Source organism: Bombina bombina, chromosome 2, assembly GCF_027579735.1.
Source record: "Bombina bombina isolate aBomBom1 chromosome 2, aBomBom1.pri, whole genome shotgun sequence".
NCBI lineage: Eukaryota > Metazoa > Chordata > Amphibia > Anura > Bombinatoridae > Bombina > Bombina bombina.
Window position 1 is genome coordinate 1071499799 of NC_069500.1, and position 18970 is coordinate 1071518768.

Genomic DNA, 18970 nt, shown 5'->3' on the forward strand with positions numbered 1-18970 from the left:
GGCAAGATTACATTGCGGCGTCACCCACAAAAGCAAGCAACGCCGTATTTTACGCGGTTTTGGTGTCACATATAAATGCGTTGCGTATATTTCACCCGTCGCCCGCAATTTTTACTCCCCTAAGCTAACATAGAACCGCATTGCAAATCAGTATCACATATTCAGCACAAGGATTTTACTCCATTTTCACCTCACCACATATAGGCAGGCGCAGCTAGCCTTGAACTGAAAATGTGAGCAACATAACTCCTGTAACTCCCTGAAAATATTAACTAACACCTAATGCATGCGCATAATATCTATCTACCTGTTAACCACAATCCCCCACCTCAATAACTAATAAATTATTTTAACCCCTAATTATTGGTAGTTTAGCATTAGATTAGGGGGTGTTTTTATTTTTGAGGGCTTTTTTAGATTAATTTATTTTAATTTAATCTTAGGTTTATTTTTCTAAGTACTGTTAGGATTTTTTATTTTAATTATATTTTATTATTTTATGTAATTTGTGGTTAGTTTAGTGGGTGTTAGGTTAGGGGGGTTTAGTAATTAAATTAGTTATTTGCGTTGTGGGGGTTTGGTGGATTAGGGGTTAATAGCTTAATTAGGGTATTTGTGTTGTGGGGGTTTAGTGGATTAGGGGTTAATAGGTTAATTAGGGTACTTGCATTGTGGGGGTTTAGCGGATTATGGGTTAATAGTTTTATTAGGAATATTTCTGTTGTGCGGTTTTGGCGGATTAGGGGTTAATACATTTATTAGGTAGTTTGTGATGTTGGGGTTGGCGGATTTAGGGGTTAATACTTTTCTAGGTAAATCACGATGTGGGTTAATGGCGGATTAGGGGTTAATAGTTTAATTAGGCATATTGCGCTGTGGGGGGTTGTCGGTTTAGGGGTTAATACTTTTCTAGGTAAATCGCGATGTGGGTTAATGGCGGATTAGGGGTTAATACTTTTATTATTAGTTCTGATGTGGGTTTAATGGCGTATATATTTTTGGGAGGCGGGTTAGACTTTTACGGGAGATTTGATTTTTTTTATTTTCTTAGGCGCTGGCAGTTTCTAAAGTGCCGTAAGTCACTGGCAACTCTAGAAATTTGTATTTACGCTCATTTCTGGACATTGCTAGTTACGCACTTTACGCACTTTATGAATAAATGTGATATAAAAGTATATCGAGTAGGTGATCCTCGGTTCCTCAAAAGAGAAAAAAAGAGAAAAAAAACACAAAATTAGTGTAATATTGTTTAACAGTGTTAGTATAAACTTTGCATATACAAATGGCTACTCACATATGCCTGAGCTATCGTCAGCTCAGATGTAAAGGCAGTCCTGAGTACAAAGCTGTCAGGATCAGCTACATCTGTGCATGTGTCTCATTCACAATCTCCAGAATCTCCAAGGAAAGAAAAATATAACAATAGTGTGATATTGTTAAATGACCACTTGAATAAGATTGATACTTGAAATATTACTCACACTCTGTCAAAGCTGTCTCTAAGGTCCAATTTAAATGCAGACCTGAATATTCTGGCTATCAGGTAAAGCCTTAGCAAATTATTCCAGAACCGCTTCCAGTCAAAGTTATTTTATTAAAAACATAAAATTTATAAAACAAATGCAATCTGGATAATGTAGTCACTCAGGGTTACAGTGTAAAAATGTTACAACATACAAGTTACACTTAGTTATTTAGCAGGATGGCAAGTTGGCAATGGATTGATACAATGTATCCGTGTAGTAGCCAAAGTCCTTGCATAGAAACAAAACAACCTTCACTATGACGTATTACCAGATGCGTAATCTCGACGTACGTTTCGCCACGCCCCTGTGGCTTTTTCAAGAGTGACTCTTAGTGGTTCTTTGTATCCTTTTATTGCTCCTTCTCAATTCAATTAGTCCATATTTAAAGTGGTAGTGTTCTAAAGGTTGTATTTACAGAAGCCTTACAAAATCAGATAGTTATTTAATATATAAATGTTACGGACCAATATCTGGCAATTATTTCAAGGAATATACATATAAAAAGGCATATAGAAAAGTAGTTTTTGGAATTTGCAAAACATTATTCTAGTATTTTAAAAATGACATATTTACATTAAAAAATGACATAGTTCAAAATCAGCATTTAGTTTAAATGGTACCATGGTATTAAGTTAAAAAATCTACTTCATTTCTAATTTTGATAGCACATTTTCCCTATCAGATCCTCTCCAATGGATATTTAACTTTCTAATTTCTATAAATAACAGGCTGATTGGATCTTTTGCATGTTTTTCCTTCAAATTAAGGCATACTGGATGTTTTAAAGATCCCTTTTTATATTGCAAATGTGTTCATATATTCTAGTTTTCAATAATCTAGTGGTTTTACGTATGTAAAATAAATTAAATTTACAGGTCAACAGATGTACAACAAATTTATTATTGCATGCTATTGATTAATATCATACTTTTTCTTTCCATCTCTAGAGTGGAAGAAATCTACGTTTTTTTTAGACAGTTGCCATTTTTGCAACCAGCACAATCCTTACAATATTTAAAGCCTTTCATTTCTGTTAACCAGTTTCTTGGAACCTCATATCCCTTATGTAACTTTTTGTTAGGTGATCTTTTAAATTCATTGCTTTTTTAAAAATCAAATTAGGTCTATCAGGTAAGATGGTATTTAAGTGGCAATCTCTTTTTAGAATTCCCCAATGTTTTCTATAATATTTTTCAATTCTCTGTTTTGATTATTATAACTAAAAATAAAACTTAAGTTGTTATTCTCCCATTTAGATTTGTCTTTGTATTTTAACATATCTTTTCTATCTAAAGTGATAATCTCTTCTATGGTTGTATTTCATTTATTTTCTGAAAAACCTTTTTCTATGAAGCGTTCTTTCAAAAATTTGGCCTGTTCATTAAATATTGTATTATCCTTACAGTTTCGCTTTATTCTGTGAAATTGTCCCTTTGGCAGATTTTCAATCCACATTCTGTGGTGGCAACTGTTTTTTTTAAAACATTTTTTTGTAAATATTTAATTATTGGCAATATATATCTCCAAATCCAAGAAATTAACCTTTTCCTTATTACAGTCCCATGTACAATTTATATTCCAATAATTGGTTTTCAAAAATGTTAAAAAGGAATCCAGAGTGGATTTAGGTCCCTTCCATATAAGAAGAACATCATCTATGTACCGGTGATAGCCTACGATATTCTGCCCCCAGCTATGCCCCCCAAACACCCACGACTCTTCCCAAGCTGCCAAATAGGTTGGCATAGCTGGGGGCAAAGTGCGCGCCTATCGCCGTACCTCCTACCTGTAAATAAAAATCGACCATACCAAAAAAAGTTTGTATCCAAAATAAGTTCTATCCCCTCCAAAATATATTCTATATGTGTTTTATTCAAATTCCCAAGTTTATTTAGCATTAATTCAACTGCTTTTAGACTTTTGTCTTTGGTAATAATAGTATAATGGGATGTTACATTTTTCCACTGAATCTCATTCAAGGCGTTTAATACACTTATAGTATCTTTCAGAAAAGATTTGGTTTTCACCACAGTTGTAATAGCATATCTATATATTTAGATAGCTCACTGCTAAAAGTCACTCTTGAAAAAGCCACAGGGGCGTGGCGAAACGTACGTCAAGATTACGCATCTGGTAATATGTCATAGTGAAGGGTATTTTGTTTCTATGCAAGGACTTTGGCTACTACACGGATACAATCCGTTGCCATCCTGCTAAATAACTAAGTAAAACTTGTATGTTGTAACATTTTTGCACTGTAACCCCGAGTGACTACATTATCCAGATTGCATTTGTTTTATAAATTTTATGTTTTTAATAAAATAACTTTGACTGGAAGCGGTTCCGGAATCATTTGCTAAAGCTTTTCCTGATAGCCAGAATATTCAGGTCTGCATTTAAATTGGAGCTTAGAGACAGCTCCCACAGAGTGTGAGTAATATTTCAAGTATCAATCTTATTCAAGTGGTCATTTAACAATATCACACTATTGTTATATTTTTCTTCCCTTGGAGATTCGGGAGATTGTGAATGAGACACATGCACAGATGTAGCTGATCCTGACAGCTTTGTACTCAGGACTGCCTTTACATCTGAGCTGACGATAGCTCAAGCATATGTGAGTAGCCATTGTATATGCAAAGTTTATACTAACACTGTTAAACAATATTACACTAATTTTGTGGTTTTTTTCTCTTTTTTTCTCTTTTGAGGAACTGAGGATCACCTACTCGATATCCTTTTATATCACATTTATTCACATTATCATTTTTGTTTCTGATTTAAGTTATTTGTTTTTATTTTACGCACTTTATGAACTGCCGACGCTGTATATGTGATACCCCGATGTGCAAGGTGAAATTACAGGCGGCGTGGGTTTCAGCAGTTGCGCTGACACTTGCGCTGCATATGTAGTCTCGCCCATTGTTTGCCATATTATGTTACAAAATGCATAATAAATACTTACATGAGATGGCAAACGTAAGTTACCTCTTGCTACTAATGATCCAATCAGCCAATAGGATTGGGCTTGCATTCTATTGGCTGATTGGAACAGCCAATAGAATGCAATCTCAATCCTATTGGCTGATTGGATCAGTCAATACGATTGAACTTCAATCCTATTGGCTGATTGCATCAGCCAATAGGAATTTTTCTACCTTAATTCCGATTGGCTGATAGAATTCTATCAGCCAATCAGAATCTAAGGGACGCCATCTTGGATGACGTCACTTAAAGGTACCTTCATTCAGTAAGAAGACTCCGGATGAAGAGGATGCTCCGCGTCGGATGTCTTGAAGATGGACCCTCTCCACGCCGGATGGATGAAGATAGAAGATGCCGCCTTGATGAAGACTTAGGGGTTAAAAAGTGTAGGTAGGTTGCGCGCGACATTGGGGGCAGCAGATTAGGGGTTAATAAATATAATGTAGGTGTCGGCGATGTTGGGGGCAGCAGATTAGGGGTTCATAACTATAATGTAGGTGGCGGTTGTGTCCGGAGTGGCAGATTAGGGGTTAATAATATAATGTAGGTGTCGGCAATGTCGGGGGCGGCAGATTAGGGGTTAATAAGTGTAAGATTAGGGGTGTTTAGACTCTGGGTTCATGTTAGTGTGTTAGGTATAGACATAACTTTTATTTCCCCATAGGAATCAATGGGGCTGCGTTAGGGAGCTTTACGCAACTTTTTTTCAGCCAGCTCTCCCCGTTGAGTCCTATGGGGAAATCGTGAACGAGCACGTACGACCAGCTCACCACTGACTTATGCAGCACTGGTATTGGAGTGCGGTAATGAGCAAAATTTTGCTCAACGCTCACTTCTTGTCTTTTAACAACGGGTTTCTGAAAACTCATAATACCAGCGCTGCATGTAAGTGAGCGGTGAGGGAAAACTGCTCGTTAGCACCGCATAGCCTCTAACGCAAAAATCGTAATCTAGGTGTATGTATTTACCCCAGCTCTATAGCAGAAATGCACTATTGCTGAACATGGCTGGTGATTGATGGCTATGCACATAAGCGTCATTGGATTACCGGCTGTGTTTACCTACAGAACAGTAGTACAATTGCTGCTCTGGAGCTGACTTTAACTACTAAGGGCCATATTATGAGTGGAGCACAAATTAACGCTTCCGCTTGAGCGTTAATTCCATAGAAGTAAGATTTTTGTGCTTGTCTGGCTGCGCTCATATTACAAGTTGAAACTGTTTTTGCTCTTGCGCTAACCCGAAAAGCACAAAAATCAAAAATTAGAATATCGCCTGCGCGTTCACGTATTCCCCCATAGAAATTAATGGAGAAAAATAAGTGGGAAAGAAAACACCCCACTATCGCGCAAACCTTATCGCATATTCTCATTTGCGCTAAACCAACATAAAAATATGAATATTTCACATTCCAATGTTCTTCACATAGCATAATATGTTCTATTTATTCATTAATACATATTTCTACATATTACTGATGGTGTTTGGTACAATATATATCTATATATAGGTATAAATATATACAGATCTATATAGGAATATATAATTATAAATACATAGAACATATTCCGCTATGTGTAGAACATTGCAATGTGAAATATTTACAGTGAATACATAGTTAAAACCTTTATTGCATAAATATGCTTTTACATGTTTTCATCTACTTAACGGCAAGGGCTCTAATGCATTTATATATATATATATATGTATACATATGTTTTTATGTGTTTATATTTATGTTAACATAAATACATAAATAGATATCCTTAAACCAGTGTGCTGGAAAAACACATATCAACTGTAGAGAAACAGCACTCTGGATTTAGCCAAATGTGGTTTATTGATGTGACGTTTTGGGGTAGTGCACCCCTTCCTCAGACTTGATATATATATATATATATATATATATATATATATATATATATATATATATATATATATATATATATATACATACATACATACATACATATCCATCTTTAGACAGGTATATGTATGTATGTCTATGTTAAAGCCTGCCCTTTTTTTCTAACACCTGTAACATCATGTCTTTGAGCTTTTATAACTTCTGTGTGCAATTTTAAAAATAAATCATTTTTATTAGGTGGTGTTATTGTGAGTGTAATAGTACTTTGTCATTTATTTTTGATGTGTTTTGTGACAATTATATGTTTTGTAAAACAGTTAACCAGACCTCTAAAGTTGCGGTAATCATTCTAGCATACTTTCAAATCATAATACGAGCGGTTACCCCGACGAGTGTAAAACCCTCACAATAAATCCCTTATTGCTTGGGTACAAACATTTGCGCTCAACTCGTTATCCAGCCCTAAGTATTTAAACTCTGTGCATGGCTTAAACATATAGTTTTACGCAAGCATAGGGCAATAAGAAAATGCTCTAAAATATTAAAGCAGTTTCTTTTTGCACTTTTTATGCCCCTTTAATGGGCAGATGATGATAATTAGTTTTTAATTTTTAAAGCCACATTTATTTTGAAACCAGCTAAAAGCATAATATAGTGATAGTAAAAAAATAAATACTAATTTTATCCCATATCACAGCTCTACTGAAAAGGGAGATGCAAATTAGATTTTCAAGTCAACATCAAATTAAAGTCAGAACTTTGAATTCCAGCTTCCCTTTATATGAATGCATATCTTATATTTTTAATATAAATCTGTAAACCTAAGTCTATTTATACGCCAAGAACTTGCAAAGTAAATCTTAAAAGGGATAAGAAAACCAAATATTTTTTTTTTTTATTCAGAGAGCATACGATATTAAAGAAGTTACCAAATTACTTTTATTGTCAATTTTGTGTTTTTCCTATGATATTCTTTGTTGTAGAGATACCTAGGTAGGCACCCGGAACACTACATGGCAGAAAATAGTGCTGCCATCTAGTGCTCTTGCATATGGAAAACATACTTGCAAAACTGCTGCCATATAGTGCTACAGACACATGCACGCTCCTGAACCTATGTTTTCACTTTTCAACAAAAGATACCAAGACAATGAACAAAATGTGATAGTAGAAGTAAATTAGAAAGTTGTTTAAAATTGTATGTTATATTTGAATTATTAAAAAAAAACATATCCCCTTTAAGTAAAAAATATACAGATTCAAATTCCTCTCGTCTCATATTATAAGTTTTAACTGAGTTTGGTAATTTACGTATGCAATTTGCATATTCAGAAAATCAGTGATAGTCTATAAACATCCATGTGGTATATAATTCCCACCACTAGGAGGAGTCTAAGAACCTATACAAGAGCTTTAATCCCTTAATCCCTCCTACCTTCCATCTCTCCTCAGTTTAACGTACAGTAGAAAAGTGAAAGGAAACAAAGAGGTAGGAAAGACAAAAGCAGGGTCTACAGAGGTGGAAATTAGAACTGTTGAAAGAAAATAATTTATCAGGTAAGCATAAATTTTGTTTTCTTTCGTATGATGATGACAGTCCATAGGAATCCATAACCTGTATTTAAATATCCATGCTGAGAGTCCATGTTTAGGAAAGGGTAAGACAAAATAAGGCAGGTCCTATTTGCCGGACACTGTGGCCTGAAGGACTTTCCTGCCAAAAAACACTTCCAAGAAGCAAAAATATCAAATAGAAAAATTGGAGAATGTGTTCAGAGAAGACCATGTTGCGGCTTTGCAAATCTGCTCCTAGGATGCATCATTTAAAATTTCAGGGAGTAACAACTGCCCTGTTAAAAAGAGCTGACATACACTTTCTACCAGTAAGAAGCTTTGAGAAATCCTGATTTAGCCAAGCAGTTAAGGCTACTGTCGTAGTCATCTGACCTATACGAGAACCAAAATAGTGAACAAGCAAACTGGACATTGTCTGAAACTTAGAAGCTAGAAAAGAAATAACTTAACTCTCTAACAAAATCAAGGTTGAGCAGAAGCCTCTCCTTAGAGTTTTAAGGATCCAGACACAAATAAAGGAAACATGATTTCCTGAGGAAGAAAAAACATACTGCACAAGAACTTTTATGAAAAACTGAAAGGGGAGATTCATAAGATAAGGTAGATAATTCTAGAAAATTCTAGAAATGACTAGAAGAAAGGACTTTACAAAATTCAAATTCCAATGTGGAAAGATAGGCTACACAATTGGTCTAATCCACACCAATACCTAGACCAAAGTCAGAACATATGGAAGTTTGGCTAGCTGTTTTAAAAAACAAACAGATAAACAGAATTCTTGCCTTCTAAGGAGCTAGCAGAATATACTTTGTCAAGACTATCTTGAAGAAGCTAAAGAATTCTAGGAATCCAAAAGGATGCCAGGAAAGACCACTGGAAGAACACTAATCAAGGATAACTTCCAAATCGTGTGACATATCTTTTGAGACACAGATTTCCTAGCTAGAAACAGAGACTAAGAAACCCATATGTTTCAGATTAGATGATAACCTTCACGCCGATAAGTCAGAGAGTTGAGATCAGGGTGGAAAAGAAGTCCTTGAGACAAGAGGACTTCTCACTGAGAAAGAAATCATGGAGGAAAAAAGGACGTCTGAACCTAATCTGCATAGCATATCCTACAGGGCCAAACTGGAGTTATCAGGATCACTGACGCAGAATCCTGTTTGATTTGCTAATAATTCTTAGAAGAAGGACAAAAGGAGGAAACATAAGCTAGGCGAAAGTTACATGGACACACTAAGGCTTCTATCATTTGAACCTGTAGATCCCTGGATCTTGTACAGTAAGCTCACACTTTATGTTTCAAAAGATAAACCATCAGATCTGCAAGCATTTGGCCACTAAGTGATTAAAGATCTCCTGGAGGAGAGACCACTCTCCTGGGGAAACAGACTAAAGGCAGAGAAAATCCACTTCCCATGCTGACAGGACACATTGGTTCTATCTGCCCAGGACAAAATTCAGGACACTAACTGCATTGCCAGAGGCAATGCAGAAGGACTTTTCCTTCTTGAGAAGGGGTTGAAGAATTGCTCAGAGATCCATATGTTTACAGATAACCTTGCCTCCAGAGGAGACCTACTTCTTGTATCCTTCGAGACCTGCAATGAGCAGTCAGCAATCTCCTAAAGGGCCAGACCCCTAATTCTTAAAGGGATAGTATAGTAAAAATTAAACTTGTATGATTCAGATAGAGGAGGCAATTTTAAGCTATTTTCTAATTTACTCCAATTCTCTTGATATCTTTATTTTAAAAAGCTGGAATGTAAGCTTAGAAGCCGGCCCATTTTTGGTTCAGCACCTGGATAGCACTTGCTGATTAGTGTCTAAATGTAGCCATCCAATCAGCAAGTGCTATCCAGGTGCTGAACCAAAAATGGCGCGGCTCCTAGAATTACTTTCCAGCTTTTTTAAATAAAGATAGCAAGAGAACAAAGAAATATTGATAATAGGAGTAAATTAGAAAGTTGCTTAAAATTGCATGCTCTGTCTGAATCATGGAAGTTTATTTTTGACTAGACTATCCCTTTAAAATAAAAAATTAATGTATTGCTGCTGGAGAGTTAAAATTGGATATAGGATGTCCCATATAGTCTCCTAAGTGTAATTAAGACACTAAAATGTATATGGAATACAATGTGTGTCTTCAGGTAGGTAGGCTAGGTCCCCTTGGCTATGTTATACTAAGAAGCAGTATATTTTATAGCTTGTGGCCTGTGTGAGTGCTGAGAAACCACTTACCTGTGAGCATCACCCCTCCACTGAGCTTATCAATAAGATGTCTAGCATTGCAGAGACCCCTTGCAGCTGAATCCAGTAGAAAGCCCATCCAGTGCTTCTACAAGTACAGCAGAGGATCTGAGAGGAAATACCTCAATCCCAAAGGGGGAGGCTAAGGGAAAAGTCCCTGCAACGCCTAAGGGTAGTTATGGCTGAAGTCCCATAGGGAGATACTGAATACCTCTATTCTCAACCTTCTCCTGGGAGGCCAAGAACAAAACTAGGGAGAGTTGGGAGGTGGAAGGATTAAAGCTTGCGTATGGGTTCTTGTTATGGATTTCAATAGACTATCATCATTATCAGATGAAAGAAAAATAACATAAAACTTGTTTTTGAAATGCAAAGAAGCTCATCTGAAATTGATTTTTTTTCCCTTAAACATTCTTTATTTAATATATATATTTGGCAAACGCAGAGGTATTTTTGCAATACTAGCTTGTTTATGTTGGAGTTGTCCATATCAACTGATTCTTGGGATTCAAGCATGCATTTTCTGTTAGTTTCAATCTATATTTTTTAAAAGCTTTAACTTTTTCCTGCACTTAAAGTCAAGATGTTTTATTTCATGATTCAGATAGAGCATGCAATTTTAACCAACTTTCTAATTTACTCCTATTATCAATTTTTCTTTGTTCTCTTGATTTCTTTATTTGAAAAAGCAGGAATGAAAGCTTTGGAGCCTGCCCATTTTTGGTTCAGCACCCTGGATAGTGATTGCTGATTGGTGGCTACATTTAGCTATCCAATCAGCAAGCACAACCCAGGTGCTGAACCTAAAATGGGCCAACTCCAAAGCTTTTATTCCTGCTTTTTCAAATAAAGATACCAAGAGAATGAATAAACAGTGATAATAGGAATAAATTAGAACGTTGCTTAAAATTGCATCTTCTATCCAAATCATGAAAGAAAAAATTTGGGTTAGTATTCCTTTAACAGTTTAATATCTTCTGTCCTTTCATATATATTACGGATTTTGTTACATTTAGTGTCTCTTTTAGTGTGATTGTTTAGCTTCAGGTAGTGCAAAGCATAACTGTCCAAAATGTTTTATTACACACATAGAAAATATTTATTAAACACATGGAGAGAATGGCCCCAATATTAATTATTCAGTTTAATTTCATTTTCAAGATAGATGTGTACTCTGCTTGTTTATGAAAGAGAAAGTGGTGGGAGAAATGTAATCCTTTGTATTCCTAAGGCAATGTGCTGTTGAAAGACTCGTGCATGGCTGAATGAACTTTAGTCAGCACAGCTTATCTACCTTTGGAGATCAGATGGATCAAGTGTGTCATTGAAGGCTGTAGAATCAAAACAGATTAACTCTGAGGAGACTTCCAGGAGGCAGCCATGACAGGACAAGGTACTGTGTGCTCTACACCTGTCAAATAAAATGCCTCAAATCTCTTTAAAGGAAACACAAAAAAAATTATTTCATGATTCAGAGAGAGCAAGTGATTTTAAACAACTTTAGAATTTACTTTTATTACCACATTTTCTTCATTCTCTTGGTATCTTTTGCTGAAAAGCAGGGACGTAAGGTCAAGAACCGGCCCATTTCTGGAGCACTATATGGCAAGCAGTTTTGCAAGAATGTTATCCATTTACCATAGCACTACATAGCAGCACTATTTCCTGCTATGTAGTGCTCCAGATGTCTACCTAGATATCTCTTCAACAGAGGATATCATGGGACTGAAGTAAATTTGATAACAGAAGTAAATTGGAAACTTGTTAAAATTATATGTTCTGACTGAATCTCAAACTAATTTTTTGGGTTTAATATCCCTTTAAATATATGCACCATAAATAAAGGCTTTCTTGAATGAGTAACTTTTTAATTTCTTAATAGTAGGTGCATACTATGGCAAGTGTTATTGAAATAGCTTCTAAAATCTTGTTTAAAGGGACATGCCACCCACATGTTTTCTTTTATGATTTAGAAAGAGAATGCAATTTTAAACATCTTTCTAATTTACTTATATTATCTAATTTGTTTTATTCTCTTGATATTCTTTGATAAAAAAGCATATCTAGGTATGCTCACTAGCTGCTGATTGGTTGCTGCACCTAGAAGGCTCGTGTGATTGGCTCACCATGTGCATTGCTTTTTCTTCGACTAAGGATATTTAAAAAATGAAGCAAAATAAATAATGGAAGTAAATTGTAATGTTGTTTAAATTTCTATTCTCTATCTGAATCATGAAAGAAAGATTTTGGGTTTAGTGGCCCTTTAATAATAACCACAGTACTACTGCTACTGCTATGAATAACACTAATAATAAAAAGCACACACTTACTGGTTAAGTTATAGATAGGCACAGAAGGCCTCACATACATAAAAAAGAAAAGTTAGCTAACTTTATTCCCTTCCTATTGAATGTGGCTAAAGGTCCAACACTGTCACCTCTGGAGCTCAGGTTAAAGTAGATTATCGCTGATTAGCATTGATTCCTGCAGGGGTTTCTTAATTACTGAATGCAAAGTCCTAAAGACTCAATTAATTATTTTTCCAAACAGCCTAAGAAAACATTTAGATTAGAAATATGGCTGTGCTCAATCTATAGGCTTTTACACAGCAAACAATTCATTGCAACACAAACAGAATGAAACAACAGTGATTTAAGGTTCTGTGGCTGAAGTTATTTATACTATAATCGCGTTTGTAATGCATCCGTCGGTGTCGCCAGTTGCGCACGCATCCTCAAAGGACAGCCGAAAGAATCCACCTGGATGCAGCAAAGCTGCATCCCGGTGGATTACGAAAATGGCAGGGTGGTGAAAGAATCCACTGCAGGTGGATTCTTTCACCAGCCTGCCATTTTAGGAATCCACCTGGATACAGCGTAGGCAAACCCGAAGCCTTAAAAAAAAAACATCCAACCGCCCACAAGAAATAAAAAAAACAAACTAACCGCCCGCACGAAGTATTAACAAACACCTAAACTGCAAACCCTCACATCACAAAGTAATAAAGTAATTAACCCCTAGTCTGCAAATTACATAATTTATATATTAACCCCTAAACCGCCAACCCCCACATCACAATAAACCTAATTAACATATTAACCCACTAACCGCCAACCCCCCACATCACAATAAACCTAATTAACCTATTAATCCCTAAACCACCAAACCCCCACATTGCAATAAACCTAATTAACCTATTAACTCTTAAACCGCCAACTCCCCACAATGCAAATAACTAATTTAAATACTAAGCCCCCTAACCTAACACCCCCTAAATTAACCCCAATAATAAGTTACACTTAAATAAAACCTTAAATAAATCATTAAATTACAAAAAAATAAAATTACAAAAATTACAAATTACAAAAAAAATAAAAAAAAATAATTACAGAAAAAACCCAAAACAAAATTATCAAAAATAAAAAAAATTAAACATAATCCTTATGAAAATAAAAAATCCCCCCAAAATAAAACACTCCCTAATCTAAACTAAACTACTAATAGCCCTTAAAAGGGCCTTTTGTAGGGTATTGCCCTAATAAGTTGAACAGTTCTTTTATGTTTAAAAAATACTAAGTCCCCCCTAACAGTAAAAAAAACCACACCCACCAAATCCCCCAAAATAATTTTTTTATTTTTTTATTTTTAAGATTAGGGATTTAATGGGCTGTAAAAAAGCATATTGCCCTTTAAAGGGCATTCAGCTCTTTTATTGCCCTTAAAAGGGCATTCAGCTCTTTTACAGCCCATTAAATCCCTAATCTTAAAAATAAAAAAATAAAAAAAAAAAATCCTAAAACTAAGACCCAAATAGGTACTCACCATTCCTGAAGTCCGGCGGAGAAGGTCTTCTTCCAGACGGCTCCATCACCTTCTATTTCCGGAGCGGAGGTGCAGAGCTGTCTTCCCTGATGCACAGATCCTCAGCGGCGGTTCTCAGCGGCAGTGGTCCTCATTGGTGTGGATGCTCCTCTTCATTTGATCGTCGGTCGCACACTGAAGATTGAATGCAAGGTACCCCATATTTGTTGGGGTACCTTGCATTCCTATTGGCTGAATTTAAATCAGCCAATAGGATGAGAGCTACTGAAATCTTATTGGCTGATTTGAACAGCCAATAGGATTTCAGTAGCTCTAATCCTATTGGCTGATTTAAAAATTTCAGCCAATAGGAATGCAAGTTACCCCAAATTGAATGCGGTACCTTGCATTCAATTTTCAGTGTACGCTGGAGATCAGATGAAGAGGAGCCTCCACGCCTCTGAGGATCACCGCCGATGAAGACCACCGCTGAGAACCATCGCTGAGGACCGCCTCTCCCAGTCCGCCCATCGGGGAAGAACGCTCCGCGCCGCATTTGCACAGGATGAAGATAGAAGATGACGGAGCCATCTGGAAGAAGACCTTCTCTGCCGGACTTCAAGAACGGTGAGTACCTATTTGGGGCTTAGTTTTAGGATTTTTTTTTTTTTTTATGATAAGGGATTTAATGGGCTGTAAAAGAGCTGATTGCACTTTTAAGGGCAGTAAAAGAGCTGAATGGCATTTTAAGGGCAATGCCCATACAAATGCCCCTTTAGGGGCAATGGGTAGTTTAGGTTTCTTTAGCGTTAGGTTTTTTTATTTTGGGGGGACTGGTTGGGTGGAGGGTTTTACTGTTAGGGGGTAATTGGTCATTTTTGTAAGTAAAAGAGCTGTTAAACTTAAGGCAATGCCCTACAAAAGGCCCTTTTAAGGGCTATTGGTAGTTTAGTATTAGATTAGGGGGTGTTTTTATTTTGGGGGGATTTTTTATTTTGATAGGGGTATTAGTTTAGGTTTAAATTGTTTATTTTAGATAGCTTTGTTTATTTTTTTCTGTAATTTTACTTTTTTATTTTTGTAACTTTAGCTTGGGGTTTTGTATTTTTTAAACATAGACTGCCCTCTAGGCAGGCGTATCGCCTAGTAACAGATAAAAGCTTTCAAAAAAATGATGTATATATGCATAATGCATGATATATTTACTTACCTTTCTGCAATTGTTTGTTGTTCATTAATCCCAACATTAAAGAACACAGGGTAAACGCTGAGCGATTTTCCATTTCTTATCTCTTGGGGGAGAAGTTCAAACATTTTTGTTGGTAGTTTGACCTCTACTATATAGCACTGTCTGAATATACAAACGGAAAATAAAGACACAAAAAGTTACATATTTTAGATGGATTTTGCACTAATCACAAACATCAATTTTTCTAAGTTTTAATAGTAGATTTGATGTTTTTAACAATTAAAGGGACATGAAACCCAAAATGTTTGTTTTCTCATTCAGACAGAGTATGTGATTTTAATTCTATCTAATTTGCTTTGTTCTCTTGGTATCCTATATGGAAATATATACCTAGTTAGGTTTAGGAACAGCAATGCATTAATGGGAGCTAGCTGCTGAATGGTGGCTGCACATATTAGTCTCTTGTCATTGGTTCACCAGTTGTGTTCAGTTAGCTCAAATTAATGCATAGCTGATCCTTCAATAAATGATACCAAAAGAATGAAGCAAATTTGATAATAGAAGTAAATAGGAAAGTTGTTTAAAATCACATGCTCAATCTGAATCATTAAAGAACAAATTTGGGTTTCATGTCCCTTTGAGTATATTCTTAATTGATCCTTTTTTATAAATACAAGGTCATCTGTATAACACATCAATATTTATCAGAACATTAAAATACTTTTATGATGTATATGAATAGTATATACCAGCAATTTATACACTACATTGAAAAAGTTTTGCACATCGATATGACTGCTACTTCATAAACCCTATCACCCCGGACTCATTCTACCATGGTGATTAACAAGCCCTACTTTCATGTAATTGGTTGCACGAGTGCAGGGCGGATTGCATTGGTAAATATGGGGAACAAATGCACCCCACAATTTGTGATGAAATGCATACAGGTTAACAGCATGTGAACCCTGTTCATCCGCAAATTGATAAATCTAGCCTTTAGTTTTTTGGCTTCTTTATGGAGTGTGGAACAAAGCACAATTCCTACACAAATGCAAGAGGTGTGTAATGTTTCTTCAACTGATCTCATGGTCATGTCCTTAATTGATCCTTCTGTTTTAAACGTACTTGTCCCTGGGGATGTCACCACATTTATACTGGCTACTTCCTATGCAGAAAGATAAATCTACTTAAAGTCAAATGATTTATATATGCACATCATATATCAGCAATTAAGGACTGCATTGCAAAAGATCTGCGTACATAAGACATTTTTAAAACCAATTAATATATAGTCTTGGTAGCACAAGTTACAAAGTTTTGCAAATCAAGGGCAATTGAAATGCCTAGTGGAATTTTTGTTCCTGGTTTAGTTGTGGCCAATTAGGGATATATGTAAATGAGTTTGTGCTCTGATCCAAGCAATGTGTAGAATATTGCAGGGTCATGTAATTTTAGACATACTTACAATGATGGAGGTAAATCAGCTAATCTGCAGAGAGCAGAACAAACTTAATTTTCAGAGGTATCAAACAGGAAGGTACCCCCAGAGTAAACCAGCTAGCAAGGCACCCTCAGTTATACAAACCCGTAGGCAGCTGTCTACATTGTGTGATAAAACATCTGTCAATGTCTGTGCCCTAATTTACTGAAGTCTGCACTTATGGGAGTTTTACTATAACTAATTGCAGCTATTCTTTGTCTTACCACCACAAAATGTCACTTAAAAAGGGCATAAAACTCAGTTAAACTTTCATAATTAAGTTTTTATTTTGACAAAACAAATATCCAAATGCACCAGCAAAAATGAAAGAAAATGAATAAATACTGACAAAATTCATCAGTATTTATTTGTTTCCTTTAATTTTTTAAGGGTTAATACGTATTATGCACTGGAGAGCGTGCTAACCTGATCCTTTTCTTGCCATCACCCTGGCAGCACTAACAGGAGGATTAGCACGGTCAGCTCTCTGGTCCTGCACTAAAGTTTGTGTAGGTCCTGGGAGCCGAGCACTAAATGCCTGTTTAGAGGAAAGAAAGTAAAGAGGTGATGCAATAGTTACTTTCAAGTATATATGGGGCTTAGCAAAGATGAGGCTCTGAGTATTTTTCATAAAAACAAAAAAAATCAAGAACAAGGGGTCATGATCTTAAACTGAAGGGTAGTAGATTCAGGAGTAATTTGCTGAAGCACTTCTTTACAGAAAGGGTGATTGATTCGTGGAATAAACTTCTACAAGAGGTGGTAATGACAAACACTGTGGGGACTTTAAGAATGTCTGGGACAAGCATAAGGCTATCCTAAGAACTAGATAAGTTTATATATTTAAAGAAATATTGGGCAGACTTGCTGGGCGTATGCTTCTTATCTGCAGTCAAAATTTATGTTCACGGTCAGGTAGACAAACTAAAACTAGTGCACTCTACAGCAGGCAAAAGGTAATTATAAAGCTACAGGTGAACTTTACCTGTAGTTTTACACATTTACATTTGTTTTAATGAAAACTAATGTAAATTTGATTTGTTTTAAACTAAATGAATACTGAATAGTGCAGCAAACAAATATTCTGGGATACTAATTTCCCCAAAATATTTTTCTGAAAACAACATTTTCTTGGCTGAAAAAGTCTAATGTCTCTATAATGCAATGCAAATTATAAGTCAATTTTTATCCACATTATAATTATAATTTCTTTCAAAAGATAAAATTCAAATCACACGGAAATAAGGGTCACAAAATCATGTGCTTTACATAAGTAAGTTTAGTTCTAAATTTTAGTTATTTAAATGAGGGTGATTGATTAATTGCAAAAAAACATATTCTTAGTTTCGGAAGATTGGCCCAGGCAGCTAATCAAGTTCTGCTGCTCTGATGACATAATAGGCTTCTAGAGGGAGATTAGCTTAACTACAGTTTACAGTGCTAGGACTCCTCTGTTTTGCACTATCACGTTGCAATGGTTAAAGTGATGGTAAATCCTAGTATTTGTGAAATGCTAGGATTTACCAGTGCAACAAATAAAGGGGACTTTCAGTTATTTAGTATAATATACAGTATTTCATGCTGAAAGTTCCTTTATTTGCCTGTAGCATATGCCACGCTGAAAGCCTCAGACCAGCCACCCACCCGCCCGCAGCAGAATGCTATTTTTTCAGTGAGGTGACCTTTCCATCTCTTAGCCAATAGCCATGTAGCCCAGTTGGCATTATGCTGTATGCCATTGGCTAAGATCACCTCAATGAAAAATAGCGTTCTTGGGTGTTCGTGGGCGGCCAGAGGTGCTCAGCGCGACATATGCCGCAGACAAATAAAGGAACTCTCAGCATGAAGTATTTTATATTTCATGACTGAAAGTCCCCTTTATTTGTTGCACTGGTTAAATCCTAGGGTTCCAAAAAGCTAGGATTTACCATCACTTTAAAGTTATACATTGATTTGTTCAAAGTAACTATCGCCTAGGTTTAGAGCTCTGCGTTAGGGTTAAAAAGCAGAGTTAAGGGGTCCTAACGCAGCTTTTTAACACCCGCTGGTATTTAGAGTCAGGCAGGAAAGGGTCTACCGCTCACTTTCTTTCCGCGACTCGAGGCTATCGCAAATCCCCTTACATCAATTGCGTATCCTATCTTTTCTATGGGATTTGCCTAACGCTGGTATTACGAGTCTTGGAAGAAGTGAGCGGTAGAGCCTCTACCGACAAGACTCCAACCGCAAAAAAAAGTCAGTAGTTAAGAATTTATGGGCTAATGCCGGAACATAAAGCTCTTAACTACTGT

General features: G+C 36.0%; 1 protein-coding gene across 1 annotated transcript in view; it reads right to left on the reverse strand.

The window, feature by feature from the left end:
- Positions 1 to 18970, reverse strand: part of INPP4B (inositol polyphosphate-4-phosphatase type II B) — a 1415612-nt gene that overhangs the window by 122480 nt on the left and 1274162 nt on the right. The window contains exon 21 of the mRNA XM_053703700.1: positions 15218 to 15358. Within this exon, the coding sequence (XP_053559675.1) occupies positions 15218 to 15358 (141 nt within the window). The remainder of the gene's footprint in view (positions 1 to 15217; positions 15359 to 18970) is intronic.